At 36.3% G+C, this 17,558-nt stretch overlaps 1 protein-coding gene across 1 annotated transcript in view; it reads right to left on the reverse strand.

Annotated features, from left to right (window-relative positions):
- Nucleotides 1-17,558, reverse strand: part of LRP1B (LDL receptor related protein 1B) — a 290,821-nt gene that overhangs the window by 109,151 nt on the left and 164,112 nt on the right. Inside the window, exons 39-46 of the mRNA XM_041406020.1 lie at nt 15,526-15,715; nt 13,435-13,639; nt 8,010-8,202; nt 6,739-6,864; nt 4,614-4,742; nt 3,091-3,210; nt 1,455-1,568; nt 1,116-1,265 (exon numbers count right to left, since the gene is read on the reverse strand). Of these exons, the coding sequence (XP_041261954.1) occupies nt 1,116-1,265; nt 1,455-1,568; nt 3,091-3,210; nt 4,614-4,742; nt 6,739-6,864; nt 8,010-8,202; nt 13,435-13,639; nt 15,526-15,715 (1,227 nt within the window). The remainder of the gene's footprint in view (nt 1-1,115; nt 1,266-1,454; nt 1,569-3,090; nt 3,211-4,613; nt 4,743-6,738; nt 6,865-8,009; nt 8,203-13,434; nt 13,640-15,525; nt 15,716-17,558) is intronic.

Below are 17,558 nucleotides of genomic sequence, written 5' to 3' on the forward strand. Positions count from 1 at the left end.
AAAACCCTAACTTAATATGCATCTATTTTATAGGACTAATGGAAGTTCTTAAAGACAGGTTGGCTGACTATTCTGCTGAAGTCCCAGGTTCCTCTGGATCCTGGTAATATTTTTGTCAATAAATTTGGCACAATGCATATGAGAATTCTAATAGAACCTTCTGGTGACACAACAGGTTTATCACACAGATAAAGAGAATATTAAATAGAAATAATCAGATTATGTCCACTACTATGCAAAAATTTGATGGCATTGAACGACAAAAAATTAAAAGTTTTAATTTTACAAATTAATAAAATTTATTATCTAGTAAATATTTATTTTTATTTAACACTAGTTCCTAGAGGAAAGAGAGTTACTGGTCAACAGGAGGTTAATTTGAATCTAGAATGAATCAATTATAAAAACAAATAGAAAGAAAAAATGTTTTCATTTTGTATTTAATATTCTCAAACTCAGACGAGGAGTTCTGGATAAAAATGGAGCAAACACATAAATGCCCTCCTTCATTAGGTAAGAATCGAATATTATGAATAATTCATTGGTTAACATTAATTAGAACTCCAGTCCTGTGTCTGGGGCTCAAGTTGTCATGATCCCTTTCTCCTGGCTGCTATCACAAAAGCAATAACCCTGGATTCTACCCTGGCAGCCTATTCCAAGGACTTCCACCAAATAAAAGAGAAAGTAAAACAAGTCAGCAAGAAAAGAAATACCACCCACTAAAGCAGCAGCTAATAAAAGTTTCTGAGTGATTATGCTGATGCTTGATGAGCTTGACATTTTAATGACTTGTGTTTTACTTAAATAAAAATGATAAATGACAGGCCTAACCTGGAGAAAATGGAAAGCTAGACATTACAGTTTGCTTCAGAAAAAAAAGTCAGTATTCATTTGTAATAATTTGCATAATCCCAGGAAACACAAAATAAAGGTGAATAAACTGCATTCAGCATTGTAATAATCTCTATGTTAAATAAATCAGTATTGACCAAATAAACATTTTGCAACACAATGAGAAACACTCTGTCTCCTCAGATAGGACTTTTTTTCTTTGTTTAAAAGGTAAATTAATGTTTTGTGTTTGGTTTTTTCAAAACTTTTTTTACAGTTACCTGGGCATTTTAATTCATCTGTATAATCTCCACAGTCATTAGACCCATCACAAATCCATTCTGGCAGTATACAGAGAGAAGTGGAATTGCAGCTGATAAATCCTGAAGACTTTATCCCAAGTTTATAGAAGTAAGTACAGTTTGTATTATCTGGAAAGAGACAGAAAATTACCGCACACCTAACGCAGCCTGAGAGCCTCAACGTTTAATTTTCACGTGGGGTTGGAGGAGCCCGCGCAGGTGTTGGAATCCCAAACAGCAACGCCCAGGAATGAACTGCTCCATAACAAGGAATAATCAGGGAGCAGCTGCTGGGAGGGAGCACGAACACAAACTCACTGCAGTTCTTTTCATCCGAGGCATCTGCACAGTCAATGATCTGGTTGCACCGCGCCGATTTCCCCACGCAAACCCCATCTGCACAGCGGAATTCTGTCGGGGCGCACGCCGAGTCTGCAACATATGGTTATAAAGGATGTAAATTTGTGTGCTAAACACACTCTTCAGATGCACATCAGACACATGATGATGCTTAAGCCTTCTGCCTTCCAGAATGAGGCATTCAGAACACACTGTTCCTTCCAGCAGACATATGATTTGGAGTTTATTACACCTTAAAAGTTGCTAATTTTTAAATTTATTTTTTAGCCTAAAAGTGACTCTAGGTAATTCAGTTCATTTTGAGATAATCAATTGTCCTAGTTTTGCATGATTGCAGATTTCCCCAGGCGGCTGCTATTCATGAAAAAAAATCGTGAGCCATGAGAGAGCAGGTTTTTTCTTGTGGAGAAGTCTCCACTACGTCAACAAGAGGGACTTCTCTCCCTAAGTGAACTGAAGAAAGACTTTTCTAGAAGGGGTAGACTTACTGAAATTTTAGGTCTTGTTTCTTTACATTGTCAGTGGGAAAGAAAAGTTTGTGGGGGGAGGAGAAGGGTTCTGAAGGTTTTGTTCTGATTCTTATTACTCTTTCTTCTAGTTACTGAATTTTTCTTTATAACCTTTTAAAGTTTTGAGCCCGCTTTGCCTTTCTCCTAATCCTATCTCACAGCAGCAAGTGAGTGCAATGGTGATTGGCCAGCACTGAGCCCACCACGCTCATTGGTGCGTTGGCCAGGAAATCTCAAAATTGACGAAATCCCAGATTGGCCAACCAAAACCACTACAAGAAATTGGTGTTTCCACCTGATTTTGAACAGAAACCACCACATCATCATCTGAGGGAGAAAGAAGCATTTTCAGGATCATCCATGAATCTCAGGTTTATTTCTCGTAAAACTAGCTTGGGGTTCTTACCTATATGTTTTTCGCTGTACTTCTATCTAGATAAATGATTAAAAATAATTTGATGCCTTCAGAAATGCTTGTTACTACAGCTATTTAGCTTTTAGCTATAAATCACGTGGAATAATATCCCTGCCAACCTTTCTGACCTGTAACTAAGGATTTGTGTGGTCTGCTTGCTGGTCTACATGCATTGGATATATATGCATATATCCATTGCACAGATATAAATATTCATATTAAAAGATATAAATCAAAAAACAATTCTGATATGAAGAGGAAAACAATTCTAGCAAGAATTTCAAAGGACACGGACACTGCCACGCATTTGGGAAGCGGAGAAATATAGCATTTCCTGCTTCAGAGAAGAAGCACATACAGAGAAGAAATCACCATCTTTCAACCTGTCTGCAGTAAAGTGACTCTCTCATTATTTCGCAGAAGATACAGAATCTGTATTTTATATTTTACACATATAAAACATAAAATATTATATGCACAATGCACATGTATATTTTATAGTCAAAACCACTCTCCTTCTAGAAGACTGTAGGTGCAAACCAAAACCAACCTTTGCATCAATCCCATCATTTGATTAAATCACACGTTATTTTCCAGCTACTCCTATTTGCATAATGAGTATTTACAAAGCAATATTCTGAAATCACCTTGGAAATAAGATGCCATTTACCTTTGCAGTCAAATTCATCAGAGTTGTCACCACAGTCATTGGCACCATCACAGACTTTGTCACTGGGAACACAGCGGCGATTGGAGCACGGCTTGAAGCCCTTCCGACAGCCTCTGTTTTCTGCAAAGTTAAATAGCAGCTCATGATTGGATTGACACCTATGAAAACAGCCTTACCCTCAATCCAAACAAACATTCCACGGCAATATTTTAATTGGTGATGCATTTCAAGCTACAGGGGAAAAAAATAAAATTTCAGAAATCATTCATCCATTATGCAGCATAATGCAGTCCATAACTTGGACTGATATAGGGATAAAGAGCAATAACTGAAAGGATAATGAGGAAGAATGACAAAAAAAAAAAAAAAAAAAAAAAAAAAAAAAAAAAAGAAAGGCCTGTTTCCAGCATGGCCTGATTCCCAGCTTTCATTACCTTGGTACAAAATGCCCGTATACTTTAAATGCATTTGTTTTGACACGCTTGTTTGGGGAGAATGTTTGCATGTGGCATCACACAGAATGAAGCATATCAAATTTGGCCTAAACCAAAACAGGAATAAATGGAGAATAAAATAACAATAAATATTAGCAGAGAGGTTTCTGGATTTCTGAGCACCAATACCAACAGCATTCTGCTCAAGAACACTAGGGAAGAATGCATTAATTTTACACATAATTATATGTTTGAAAATTCAGGACTGATTTACTAAAGCCCTAATTATTGCAGAAGTCACAATAATATTGTTCACTGCATTGGTTATTCAAAATAATGAGTCCAGCACTCTGTTCTTTATCAGATTCAGAAAGCAATACCCTGTATATAACCCAGTGCATGAAAGAACCCCTGTTCTTCCTGTTTTTTTCTCCAGTGTGTAGCAAAATATTTGGTTGATTTAAATGAGGCAAAATGTTCATTGTCACACTGCAAATTAATAGAATGTCCTTCATAAAATTATGTGGCAAATCCATGGAAAGATAAATGGTTGGTTCTCAGAATCACAGAATAATGGAATGGGTTTGAAGGGACCTTAAAAACCATCCCCTTCCACCCCAGGCCATGGCAGGGACACCTTCTACTATCCCAGGCTGCTCCAAACCCTGTCCAACCTGGCCTTGGACACTTCCAGGGATGGGGCAGCCACAGCTGCTCTGGGCAACAAATCTTGTATTTATAAATTTATTTATAGATTTAATAGCTAGAATTCACATATTTTACAGTACTATACAATAAGGTATCTTCCATCTTTAAAAAAGCAGTTAGCCATGGCTTTCCTTATTTTTGCTCTAGAGACAGGAACATTTGAGATGCTTTTTATTAAATACGTGAGTTAAAACATGAAGTTTGGAAGAAAAAATATTTTCAGGTAATTTTTTCCAGGTCATGTCAAGATTTTCTTAATGTGTGTTGGCATTTTCTTCCTGGGCAGCTTGGCCGAGCAGTTGATGTGAATAAGAGTAAGCAAACTAAATGTGTTTAACACCAAAATGACAACAGGAAGGTGAAATATATGGAAATACCCACCACAGTAGAAAAGTTTCTCATCAGACTTGTCCTTACAGTGAGCAATGCCATCACAAGTCAGCTGATAATCAATGCATTCACCGTTCCCACATTCAAACTCTGAATAGATGTTGCAAGTAGAATTTTTACCTAAAAATAAACCATGTTAACATGTCATTTTTAAAAGCTTTTACAACTAGTGAAAATAAGAAAACATGCTGGCTGCATTTCAATTTTGACCTACACGAATTTTGAAAACTTGAGTACAAAACAGTAAAACACACCATGGCATCAGAATTTAAAAGCCTCTACAAAGAGAACCTGTAAAAGAAAATACATTGACAAATATCCATGAAGGAACATGCAGTGAAACAATCCACAAGCACTCATTTTGATAAGGTAAGGACTTGGGAATTACTGTGCTCAGCTTCTTTCTACTCAGCCATGCCTTCCCAACCTTCAGCTTGAATTATACAGCCTAAACACCAAGGCAGAAAACCTGCCGCTTCCATTTTACTTTTTTCTTTTATCCACAAAAACCCTCCCCTTCTCATCTAGTGGATGATTTATTGATTATTTTAGAAAAGAACCAGGTGCACACCTAAAATTTTCCCTCTTTTACTTAAGAAACAAAGACATTTCACAAATTGGATACAACAGTTTGGTCATGAAATTCAGGATAAGTCATACTTAGTGAGCATGATTCTAACCAAAACATCAAAGAGAAAGAAACGAGCAGCATTTAGGACAATTCAAGAAGAAGAACAATGGAGAAATTATATCCAATTGTTATGCTGCTTTCTTGTTTCCATTATAATCACTTCAGCAAAAATTCAGGAAGAACCAATGTCTGTTATATGCAATAGCCAAACCAATATAAATTGAAAACATTTCTTGATTTGATTGAAATGTGAAGAAAAAGTGCTGAAAACAGATTCAGAACACACGGTGAGAGCTGGTCTTGAAAATTATTTATTTAGTTCTTTACATTTGAAGTATTTTTATCTCTTTTCCCTCAATTTTCTAGCACTGTAGGAACTTATGCAGAATAATTATCAATTGCATTTGTAGTTCATCTAGTTCAGCATCTTAGACTGCAATCTTTAGAAAAAAATTAAAATAATAAAAGTATATATAATATAACCTGCCCTCAGTTTGAGTCTAACTGGACACACTTGTTGAGATTGCTTCAAACTCCATCTTGCAGAAACAAAGAATTTAAACGCCTTTCAAATGGTTTCTTTGATGACAAGTAAGTAGTCGGAGTAGTCATTACCCATATCATCATCTCTCCCTCTTAGAATTTCACTGCAGCTTTGTCTCAAGGCTCTTGACTGGCAGTAAGTTATACAGCCTAATTACACTGTGAAAGGACAGTTAATTCCTTTTCTCAGCTGGAATTGCTAACTTTCAATTTTATTGAGTATCACTTGCAGCTCTGTTATGAAGAAAAGAACTTTTGATCTCGAAGCTAAACTCTAGTCTGTCTTGTTTCCATCCTTTCTGTCTTACTCTACCCCATCATTTAATGTCTTTTTTTTTTCCTGATAGCTGAGATCAACATTTCCTGCAAACACTCTACAGAATAATTTAGAAGATTAAATCTTATTTCATGTCCTGGATGACAATTTAAACATGGTTTTACCTAAGAGCAATTTTAAGAGTTGCGATGCATTTGGAAAATATAAATGCCATATAATTATAAAATAAATTGTTAGGCATTTGAATTAATCTGCTGAACCTCTCTCACTTCCACTGCCAATCACTGGTTTGACAACATAGAGAGACAGGTGAGAAAGTGCTTTAATTAAGGTACAACTTCAGTAGCTTATCCCACATAACCCTAGGGAAGGATACATCCAGATACTTCTACCTATCTCAGCAGTAATTGTGATAAACACATAAAAAACCCATTAATAGGAAACAGCAACCCACTACCATAATAGGAGTTTAAGGAGAGTATGAACACTTTTTAGCCCTTCAAAAGGCTTACAACACAAAAGAGTTAAAAGCCTGGTTGGTGGTGAATAGCCAGATCAATTTTTACAGTATAGAGAAGAAATAAAATTAATGGCTTGGGCCGTGTCCTATGAAAGCCAAGTGCCTCACAGCACAGAAAAGCATCGTGTCAGCTACCATTACTTACTCACACATCTGTTATCATCTATCAGGACTCTGTCCCCTCTGCACGAGCAGTTCACTCGTCCATCAGGCGTCAGAAGGCACAAATCATGGCAGCCTCCATTCATTTGTGCACAGGGAGATAACTCACCTGGAAGACAAATGACAAGAGATGAACTCTATTTTATTAAATTTGCTTCAGTGGCCAATGTCTTTGAGGGAGCAAAAGTCACCATATCTCAGATTCATGGGCAATTGATTCGGGTTTTATCAGTCAGATGAAAATGTCAACATCCCTCAGATGCTGGCATGCTAAAGATAAACAAACACCTGGAAAATAATAATTTTAAAAACCTGCAACATTCAAAACTGCAGAAATTTGACAGGAAAGTATTTAACTGCTAACCACTGAGCACAGTGCCCACAGCAGAACATTCTGAATAACGCTTATTTACTTGCTGTCCTGGGTTGTAAGATATATCTGTATTCTATTTGACATCTGTTAGAGGTGGGGCAGTTATCTTCTGTTCATTGGGCAGTTTTCTTTATCTCTTCCACAACCAATCCTCCCTCCAAGAGATCTCTTCTGTTCACGGCCAGTGAGTGTCCCTGCATGGTTGATAAAATTCCATCATCCCACTGGGAGACGCTCCACCCAGGGGAGGAGCCAAGCATTCCCATCTGGATACAATCTGAGCCTGGAATAGCACAGCAGCCTTTGGCCACTGCATTCCCAGAGGAGCAGCTTTGTTCTCCCCTGCATTCCCAGAGGGAGACCAGGCCCATCTACACCACCCCAGACCTTCAGAGGGAAACTCCAGCCTTGTGCAGGATCCCTGCTCCAGCAGAACCACAGCTGGAACTGCAGGAGGGCTGAGCCCCCAGGGAATGGGACTGTGCCACCACCCTGACCCACAGGGTGTCAGGTTGTATTCTGACTCTGTGAGTGGTTTGGTTTTTTTAGTTTTGTTTGTTTGTACTATTGCATTTGTATTTTAATTTTCCTAGTAAAGAACTGTTATTCCTATTCCCATATATTTGCCCCAGAGCCACTTAATTTCAAAATTATAATAATTTGGAGGGAGGGGATTTACATTTTCCATTTGAAGGAAGGCTCCTGCCTTCCTTAGCACACACCTGTCTTTTCAAACCAAAACAGTTGGGAAAAAGTTATACCCCATCTCTTCTTAATGAAAGAATTTATGAAACACCATATAAACTTTTAACTCAGCTAAAACTAAGCAAAATCCCTGAAATGAATGATATTGGTATTAGGAAAACTGCTTTGTATCTTACAGCTGTTGGTGTCGTTGGCAACAGCGATGATTCCCATGGGCTGGTGCGGGATATCGGAGCGGAGAACTTTGGTGTCTCCTCCCGTGTATTTGCTGGAACGCAGGATGGCTCTCCTCACTCCATCTGACCAGAAGATGTACTCGTCATACACAGCCAGGCTGAGGAACGTGCCTGGGCCAGACTTGACAATGACCTAAAATGCAAAAGTGCAGAAAAGAAACAGGAGTGGAAGTGCTGTCACTGAATGAGAGAACTTTAAAGTGGCAAATGTGACTCCCGTCACATTTAGGCAAAATACTTAATACTTTTATACCTGAAGCACCTGGGGAAATGAGATAACAGCACTTAAAATGTGTTAAAAGGATGCCACAGGCATCCAAATTTCAGAAAACCAGGCATCTGTTCCTTAATTAAAAAAAAACACAGTTTATCTAAATGTGCCTGTAAAAATACCTACTCAACACTTTACCTGCTTAATAGCTCCAACAGAAGAGAGAAGACATTCTTCCAGCATGGCTGAAAGTCTAAAAATTCAGTCTTTAGGAATCAAAGTGAACTGAAGAGCTTTAGAACTGAAGAGTGCTCACCACATTATCACATTAGAAATTTGAACCCTAGAAAATAAATGTTTCAGGTTTCCCCATTCAGAAAAAAAAAAATACAATCTCACCACAGTAATAACTAATTTAAAACCTAGAAGGATAAATGAATTGAAGCTCACTATATAGTAAGGTTTGAAAAAAAATTCTAGAAATACAATGAATTTGATCCTAATCAAAACTATGGCTCCTGTAAAATATTTGCATATGTTCTTTCTTTCCATATATCAGAATTAAAAATCTCACATTTACAGTTTCCCTTCTGAAGAATAGGATGAATTGATATCAGTTTTTCAGTTGAAAGTTTAATTTTGGCTGAAGGGAATTACTGGAAGGGGGTTAACATTTCTCTTTTAGATAATGGACATAAATAATACTCTTCCTATTTTTATTGACTTGTACTCTAGGTTTCTCTGTGAAAAAATAGTAATTTATGTATATTTATGAAGTGAGAACAGTTCTCACCCAGGCTATGGGGAGAAAAAAAATCCTGTGTCTAAGTGCTACTTATCATAGGGCAATTGGGATAAAACTAGAAAAATAATATCCTTTAACATATGTACTTAGATCACCACGGTTTTCCATCTGCTTTGTGTGCTTTATCCCCTTTCCCAGAGGGAGTTTATAACTGCAATGAGATTTCAGGGAAATCTCCATCTATCAGCAATCATTTGTGTTTGCAAGGGGATGGTGTGTGACAGCTCTTCAAAAAATGCTGGGATGAGAATGGGGCAGTAATACTCAATCCCATATTTAATTATTAAATTGTGGGTGTGTAGGAAGTCTGTCTCCATATAACAAATGCACCTACTATAGAGGACATCCAAATTTCATTTTGTGAAACAGAAGCTCCCAGTTTTGACACTGCAGCTATGCCTTGGAGAATAAGAAGGTGTCTCAGTTCTGCAGGATTCAATGCCAAGGGAGGCTCCAGGTTTGCTCCCACCTGTGCCAGTTCAGGGTATCTCAACAACCTGCTAACATAAATAATTCTAGTCCTGTGCACAGGAGCATTCCTGTCCATGTTTAAATTCACTTTTACAGACAGAATGTCAAAATTGCTTACATTAATCAGATAATTATAACAAATTCTGCTTCACTATGTATTTATGCATATTTTAAAGAGGGTTAGACAGCAAATCATTTTACCCAGTAAAGATTTTTTCCCCATGATAAATATCCCAAGAGGACAACTTTTCTCTACCCAACATTTTTCCAGAACAAAAAGTATTAAAAGATAAATGGGAATAAATTAATGGCAAAAAAATTCTTCTCTAATTGTGCACATTTCCAGTAAGACACTTTTCATAATACAGTCTTAAAAGCTTGCAGTATTAATATTCAGGCATTTCAGGGGAAAAAAAAATTAAAAATCATATATGTTTCTGAAAGATCTTTGTGAAATATGGGCATGCAGATTTTGCAGCCCCATGTTCTTCTCTGTGATAATGTGAAACTGTCCCAGTTGGAAAGATTTTATTGTTAAAACCAAGACTAAAGCAATGCCCCGCTCAGCTTTTTGTGCTGGGGAGCACTGTCCACATTTATCTGAGATTGTAACAATAGAATGCAAATTCACTACAGAAGTGATCATAGCTGTTCAGCCTTGGGAGAGCTGAGATCCAAATAGAGTGCCACAAAACCAAACGTTTTTTCACTATTGCTCATTGTATTTAATTTCCTGGAGTCTCTGTATTATGTCACATCCAAGGACATTGGTTTTATTCAAGCAACCAGAATAAAGACTTCATATTTCTATCAGCTTTTGGCCACCTTTACATCTCATTGAAATTCTAGTTTATATAATAACACTGAAAGTTGTGACAATTTTTTATTTCTATTTTTTTAAAGTCTAAATTTATACTAAACTTGCAACAACACAATTACAATTTTAAAACTTTAAGGAATCATGAAAGGACATCCCTACCATCCCTTCTACCTGCAAAAGTGGAAGTCAGACACATCCAAGACCACATCCCATGTTTTAATACCAACTGATACGAAACTTCAGTTACAGAAGATATTTCAAGCTCTAAGTAACAGATTAAAATTTTTCTCTGGTTTCTCTGTTTTTTTCATAAATGCACAGCCAAACCTAAAGCTTGCACTTCTGCTGTAGACTGAAGAGGATATCGATAAAATCTAATTGAATAAAACAGGAGTTGAACACCAACTGTGGAACTTCTTGAATTGCATTAATACAGAAATTCAACAGAATAAAAACAAACATCCTGGAAACTGAAAGTTACAATTACTGGCAGGTTGCAATTACATGAAGGTTATAATTACCAGAAATATCTCTAAACACACATTGATTATAACAATCACACTTATAGGTCTTCAAACTTACAACTGAGAACAAAACATTCCTCCTCGATGTTAAAAAAATAACATGTTAAAATTTCCTGTTTACAGGAAATTAACAATGTTTCTAGTTTTTCACGCATAAAATGTTACAAAATACTTCACATTGAAGAAGGAAAAATAAATCAAAGTAACTCATGATTTATTAGAAAAATAAGTCCAAAATTGGAAATTAGCTTTATTTGCTGAATGCTCTCTGTGTTCATTAAAAAAATGTGGTATTTAAAGCACTAAGCAGCTAAAACCAGGTGTAGCCATAATATTAAATCCAAGTAAGGGCAGGAGAAAAGACAGAAGGAAATGAGAAAGAATAATAATAAAAAAATGCAACTTCTGTTTTTTAAACCAGAACATTTGACAGAACAGACCAAACAAATGTTAAAAATCCATCCCCCCCCAAAGAACTTTATATCTTCTATGTAATAAGAAGGAACAATAGTAAAAAAAAAAAAAAAATCTTCAAAATTGAAGGCATATTCCTGAAAACAAATACTGATATTAAAATATCATCTCAACACAAAAATCGATAAACCCTTACAATCCACTTTAAAGAGTGAGTTCAATATTGCTAAATGATTTTCTACTAATTCATTGCACTAGATTATTGTGGTGAGCAGAATGAAGAAAGAAGCTGCTATCGGGAAGGAAATTAATTACATTACCATTAGACTTTCATGTTCTGCTACCCAATTTCTACCCTTGTTAACCTAACTGAAACCAGAGAGCAATGAAGCAGAGGTAGTGGCGGAAAGGCTAATCTGTCTAAATAATTTTTGACAGGTGGTTGAGGACTGAAACACCCCAAAGAATCTGAGATTACCAGAAGAGCAGAACAATTATTAGTTGCATTGATGTCACAGAAATCAGAGATCTCATCCAGCTGGACAGCACATGAGCACAGTAAAACAAGTGCCCTGGAAACATTTTTCACTAGGTTAATAATGGAGTTAGCAGGCTGGATTCTGGCATTGCTTGTGTCAGTAACAATGAAGTAAAAATGATCTACAGCGTGATCAGCCACTCTGCTGAAGTGCTGCTAGAGGCCAAGCAGCCTGCTGGGCTTTTCCTTCTGCCATAACAATCCTCATCTAAGTAATGCAGGAAGAGTGAGAATCCAGATCAGTACTTTTGACAACAGAATCAGCTGATTATCCCACAACACATCTGGTGTGTTATTGGTGTAACACACCAGAGCTCCCAAAAACCTTCAGAAGAGCGTGCTGGACTCAGAGCATTGTGTTCAGAAGTTTTTTGGTTTTTTTTTTACTGCAATGGAGAAGAAAAGGTAAATTGTCAGAAAGCCAAACCAACAGGCAAGGTACTCGGAAAAATTGGAAGTTTCAATGTTCAACTGCTGAGAAAACTCAATAATCCTTTTCTTCTTGCTGCTGCAAAGTGAAAGTCAACAAACTGATTAAAAAAGGAGTATTTTAGTAATGGTTTCTGTAACTAAGTGGCATCATGTCCTACTTCATGTCTGTAAGACCTATTTTGTTATACCTTATGCAAAGATGATGTTAAACTATTTAATCACAACCAACTAATTACCTTGTACTTAACTAATCACCTTGTACTTCTGTTTTGTGTTAATAAGTATATAGTCAGAGGCTGAAAACTTCAGATTCCATTTGGTTGGTTTGCCAAGTTTCTGATACAGTTATTGCATCTGAAAGCATTAGTGAGCTGTGGTCAATTTTTATAGAAGGAAAACAAAAGGCAAAAGGAAAAGCACATGCCTCTCCATGCTGACGGTACTTCAGTTCTGCTCTTACAAGACTGACTCTCCTATTTAATTCCGGGGAAAAAAAATGTCTAAAACAACTGGAACTACTGGATAAGATTCCAAAAAGCCAGGTAGTTTTCATTTAAGATTAAAAAAATTATATTTCAAAGTTCATATACTGCATATGAAGCACTTTTTAAAGTTAATAGTTATCAAAGTGAGATGATGCACACTCTTGTAAAGCTGGGAATTGAATACAAGCCAGAACATGCCCTTCATTCATTATATCTTGAACTTTGGGAGGTACAGAGCCCCTGAAATGAAGATTTCATGAAATACGAGAAATGTAGTGCTAAAGATGTAACAAAACCACAAGCACAGATCAACTGCCTTCAGCACATTCCTAGCAAAAGATCTGCTTGAGCTGAAACTAAAAGAGTGTTCAAGGACCAAAATATATTATGATGAAAGACTAATGGAGAGCAGTTCAATATCTGAAAGTAGTCTAGTTAGAATATATTAGAAATAAGATTTGAGTAACTCTCAAGCATTACACAAACGGAATTCTGAGCAAACAAAGCATTATTTGTATTTCAATAGAGTTAAAATTCTAATATACAACTAATACTAGGAGAAAATTAGGCAATTATTAATCTTTCTATAACAATTTCACTTTGAAGATGGTAATGAATGCAAACAAACATACAATTGGTATGCACAGAATTTTTGTTTTACTTACATATCTTTGTGATCCATCGTATTCACACCTCTCAATTTTTCCCAAGCTGCCATCTGAAAAGTAAAGTTTCTCTGCCCTGTGATCAATGGTGAGTCCATTTGGTGTCAGAATATCAGTGCTAATGATAACCTGGGCATTTTTGCCTGAGAGGGTGGATCTCATGATGCTCGGGAGCTGCTCATTCCAGTTAGTCCAAAACATTAAGCTGTATTAAAATCAAAATAACAAACAAAACCATAAGATACATTTTATAATTTAATTCTCTACTAAATGAGCAACAGAGAAAAAAAAATGCCTTCATAAACAACTCTGAATGGCATCTATAAATAATTGTGATAAATAGTGAACAAGAAAATGCAATGGCCTATAAATAAATTATATATATAAATTATAGTAGTTTTGTAGTTCATTAATTTGTATAGAAGTACAATTCTTTTCTCTTACAGATCTGTTCAATCCTGATCTTGTCTCTGTAGTAATTTACCATTAGAGAGAGATACAAGCTGTGTAATGATATAAACTTAATTCAGCTAATGTGTGCATTAGTAATATTTAACAGTGAAATTAATCTGCAGCGTCTCCCGTGTTAGAGTTGTAACAGAGACCCAAGGACTGGTGTGCAGAGAGTTGATAATGGGAAGAAAAGGACTTTAATGCTCTCTACATCAGGCTCAGTCAGCCCCTTGTTGCTGTTAACAGTGGCAGAAAATGTTTCGGACTGGGCTGCTGATGGAATTCTAATCCATGGACTCACAGAACCTGCCCCTCCTCTCACTGCAATCTCCATCAGAGCTTTGGGGTTTATTGGTGGTACCTTGGTAATTGTATTTTACAGTGCAGCATAAATTCTTGATTGCATTAAGAGGACATGAAGTCACACATGGAAATATGCTCCACTATTCATGCAGCTTTGTACATTCAACTAATACAAGTTAAAAATAGAATTTAATATGGCAGAAATGTTCCCCAACTTCCCCAAAAGACAGAGACTGTTACAAGAAGCAGAAAAAGCAGATAGCCTTTCTCCTAGAATTAACAGAGAAAATTTAAAGTGCCTCAGATGTGTAAGACACTGAAGTAACAACAAAAATCCTCTCGCTAACACAGTATTTTGAGAGTGGCGGGAAGGAACAAAGTTAGACTTCTTTGTAGGATTTTTTCCATTGTTACTTATTTTTTGTAACTTTTTTTTATTTCTTGCATAAATACATGGGCCTCTATGATACACACAAGAAACTCAGACTTCTTTTTGTATATACCTAAAATAATTTTGGAATTTTTAAATTTACGTAGTAAGAGTGATGAAGCTTTGAGAAGGCTGACCTAGAACAGAGGCTAGATGAAGTTAAAGAATAAAGTGGTTATTTATTATAAGGCCTCCATGGATGCACCTTGGGCAACACAAGAGCCCAGCCAGGGCTACACCCAAATGAACCAAAATGGTCACAAAATGCACGACCCCTCATGGGGTCTCTCACTTTTATAGGTTCTGCTCTATTTGCATATTGGAGTGAATTGCCAATTATAGCTTTAACCCATGCAGTCCCATCCTTCTTGTTTTTCTCTCTTCAGCCCACATTGTTTGTGCTCTTGGGCCTGAGATTTAGATCATTTGTCCTTGGTCCCCAGCTAGAGAAGGAATTGTTTTGTCTCCCTACTCTGTGAAGAGAGCTAGCTATCCCCTAATACTAAGTTCAGAACTACACACTGAAGTAGCGCAGAATCTGAAAAATATAAAAGCTAAAACCTGAGGAATCAGTGACACGCCTGAGAAAATGACCATTCAATAATTCTCATTTAGCTCACTCTTAAGAAAAGCAGCTTGATGTTTTTTACATTCCATGAAAATGAAATGATTATTTGATCTGAAGCATAAGAACATATAAAATATTGAATCTTACTTCTGCAACTTCTTTATAAGAGCAAGACAACAAGAGATATCAACAATAAAACATGTTATCATTTGCCTCCTAAACAGAGAAATCTAACCAACCTTCGTAGGGTTCAGCAATATTGTCTGACCAAAAAAAAAAGAAGTGTTGCTTGACACCAGGCAAGAATTAGGATTTGCAGGAGAGATGTAACACCTACTTTTGGCATTCATCCAGGGCCAGCACGTGGGGATGGTCGTCCTCGGCCATGGTGATGACGGCCTCGCGGTTGAAGGCCCCGCGGCGCCGCTGGTCCACGCTGTGCCTAGTGATGGAGGACGTGGTGGAGCTGGTCCAGTACAGAGTGTCCCAAGCTCTGTGATAAGCCAGGCCCTCCACTGACCCAACATCTGCAAGATACGGGGACAGACAGAGCAAGTCAAACTCCTGCCAATGGGTTGGTTTTGTTTGTCCTCAGAGCTGAGCCTGCAGACTCACAGGGTTCAGTTATTTTGGCTTATTATTACTTTTACAATTTCTTCTGTTTACTTTTATTGTAATCAAAATCTTATTTTCATAAATTTAAATTAAAACAACATAGAGGGCAAGACCACTTTAATAACACTTTTCTATATTTATTAATTCCAACAATCATCCCCAGATAACACTTTAGAAATAACAAACATCTATTCAAGACAATAATTATTTAGTCTCATCTTCAAATACCATTTAAACCAGGTCTTGGCATTTTTTCAACAGTTACTTGTATTATTTAGCACCATCTCTCAATGTATTTTGTAGCACTGACACGTTATACTAATAGGGATCAAAGTACCATGTTGTTAATAACTGTATTGGCTTTTGCTAAACACCTGAAAATTACTGAAAAAATACCAGCTCTGAAGGTCTTAGAATCAATATATAATTTTAATAAGCCATGACACCACGCTCATTCATTCAACACAAAAAACCGTGAGGAAAAAAATATTAATAAGCAACCTAAACATATATATAATGCCCTGAAAAGATAAATTGTACTTAATCCCAATATATAAAAGTCACAGACTGTGAGAAATGGGAATAATTATTTTCTACCACTATTTGTGAATTACTACAGAAATATGTATCTTGATAACTACACTTATTATTTTGCTAGAAACAAATATTTTTAGACCAGAAGGTTCATGCAGCTTATTAATGAGCTACAGAAGGCAAAAATCTAGAAATATCATTAGGATTATATTATGTTGGCCATTACAATTTGCATTCAGCTTGGTGAAAGATGTAATTTTTACTATGCAGTTCATATACACAGAACAAAAAGTCCCAATTTCTTGACTTTTTGGTTGATCACTTTGAAAGAGCAAACACTGAATCAAAATTTCGAGGCACATAAATCAAAATGATGAGGCAAATAATGATGCATCTGTTTTTTGTATTTTTATTATTAAAGCATTTGGCCATCTTCCGATGTCACAATTTGTGACATATCTGTGGAGAAGTAACAATGACTTGTATTCAAGAAGAAACAACAGAAAAAATGAGATGGCACTCCTTAAAGGGAGAAGAATATGTGTAGAAATTTGCCTACTTGTGAAACAGAATTTATGAAAGAAACCCCATCTACCTTCAGCTCATCTACAAGTAATTGAAAATAGTGAAATATAGTGAAGGTTTTAGAAATCACCAACTGAAACTCAAAGACAATCAGTTATCTCAAATATCGTATAAGAGATTTCCATTAAATGTATACGCTGAATCCAAATTCAAGACTACATACAATTCCCTAAACTAAATCAAATGCTCTTAAATATATGATTTAACTATTAGGTTTCCCTTCCCTGTGTGGAGTCACAACTTGTTCTCAATGGTCCTCATGGGTCCCTTTCAACTCAGACATTCTGTGATTCTATTAAAAAATGACAGAGGTATTGACATTTTCTGACCAATTCTACACTGCATTCGTAAGGAACAAACCATCAAACCATTTATTACTCTTCATTTTTAAGATGACAGGAAAAAAAATCATTTTCCTGGTGTAACTTCTTGAATTTCTATCAATTTTAGATTTTTTTCCTGCCTGAATCTGTCATGAAATTTGAGAGCAAACTGATTACAGAACATAGTCTAAAACTCTTTTGTAGCAGACAAAAAATAATGATGGTCTTCTTGTCACAGCGAGATGCGATCAACTAAAACACATCTACAGGGATGAAAGTGCTCTTCAATACCAGATTTGTTGTTTTATGAGTA

The sequence above is a fragment of the Onychostruthus taczanowskii genome, unplaced genomic scaffold (assembly GCF_017590055.1).
Source record: "Onychostruthus taczanowskii isolate IOZ18803 unplaced genomic scaffold, ASM1759005v1 scaffold10, whole genome shotgun sequence".
NCBI lineage: Eukaryota > Metazoa > Chordata > Aves > Passeriformes > Passeridae > Onychostruthus > Onychostruthus taczanowskii.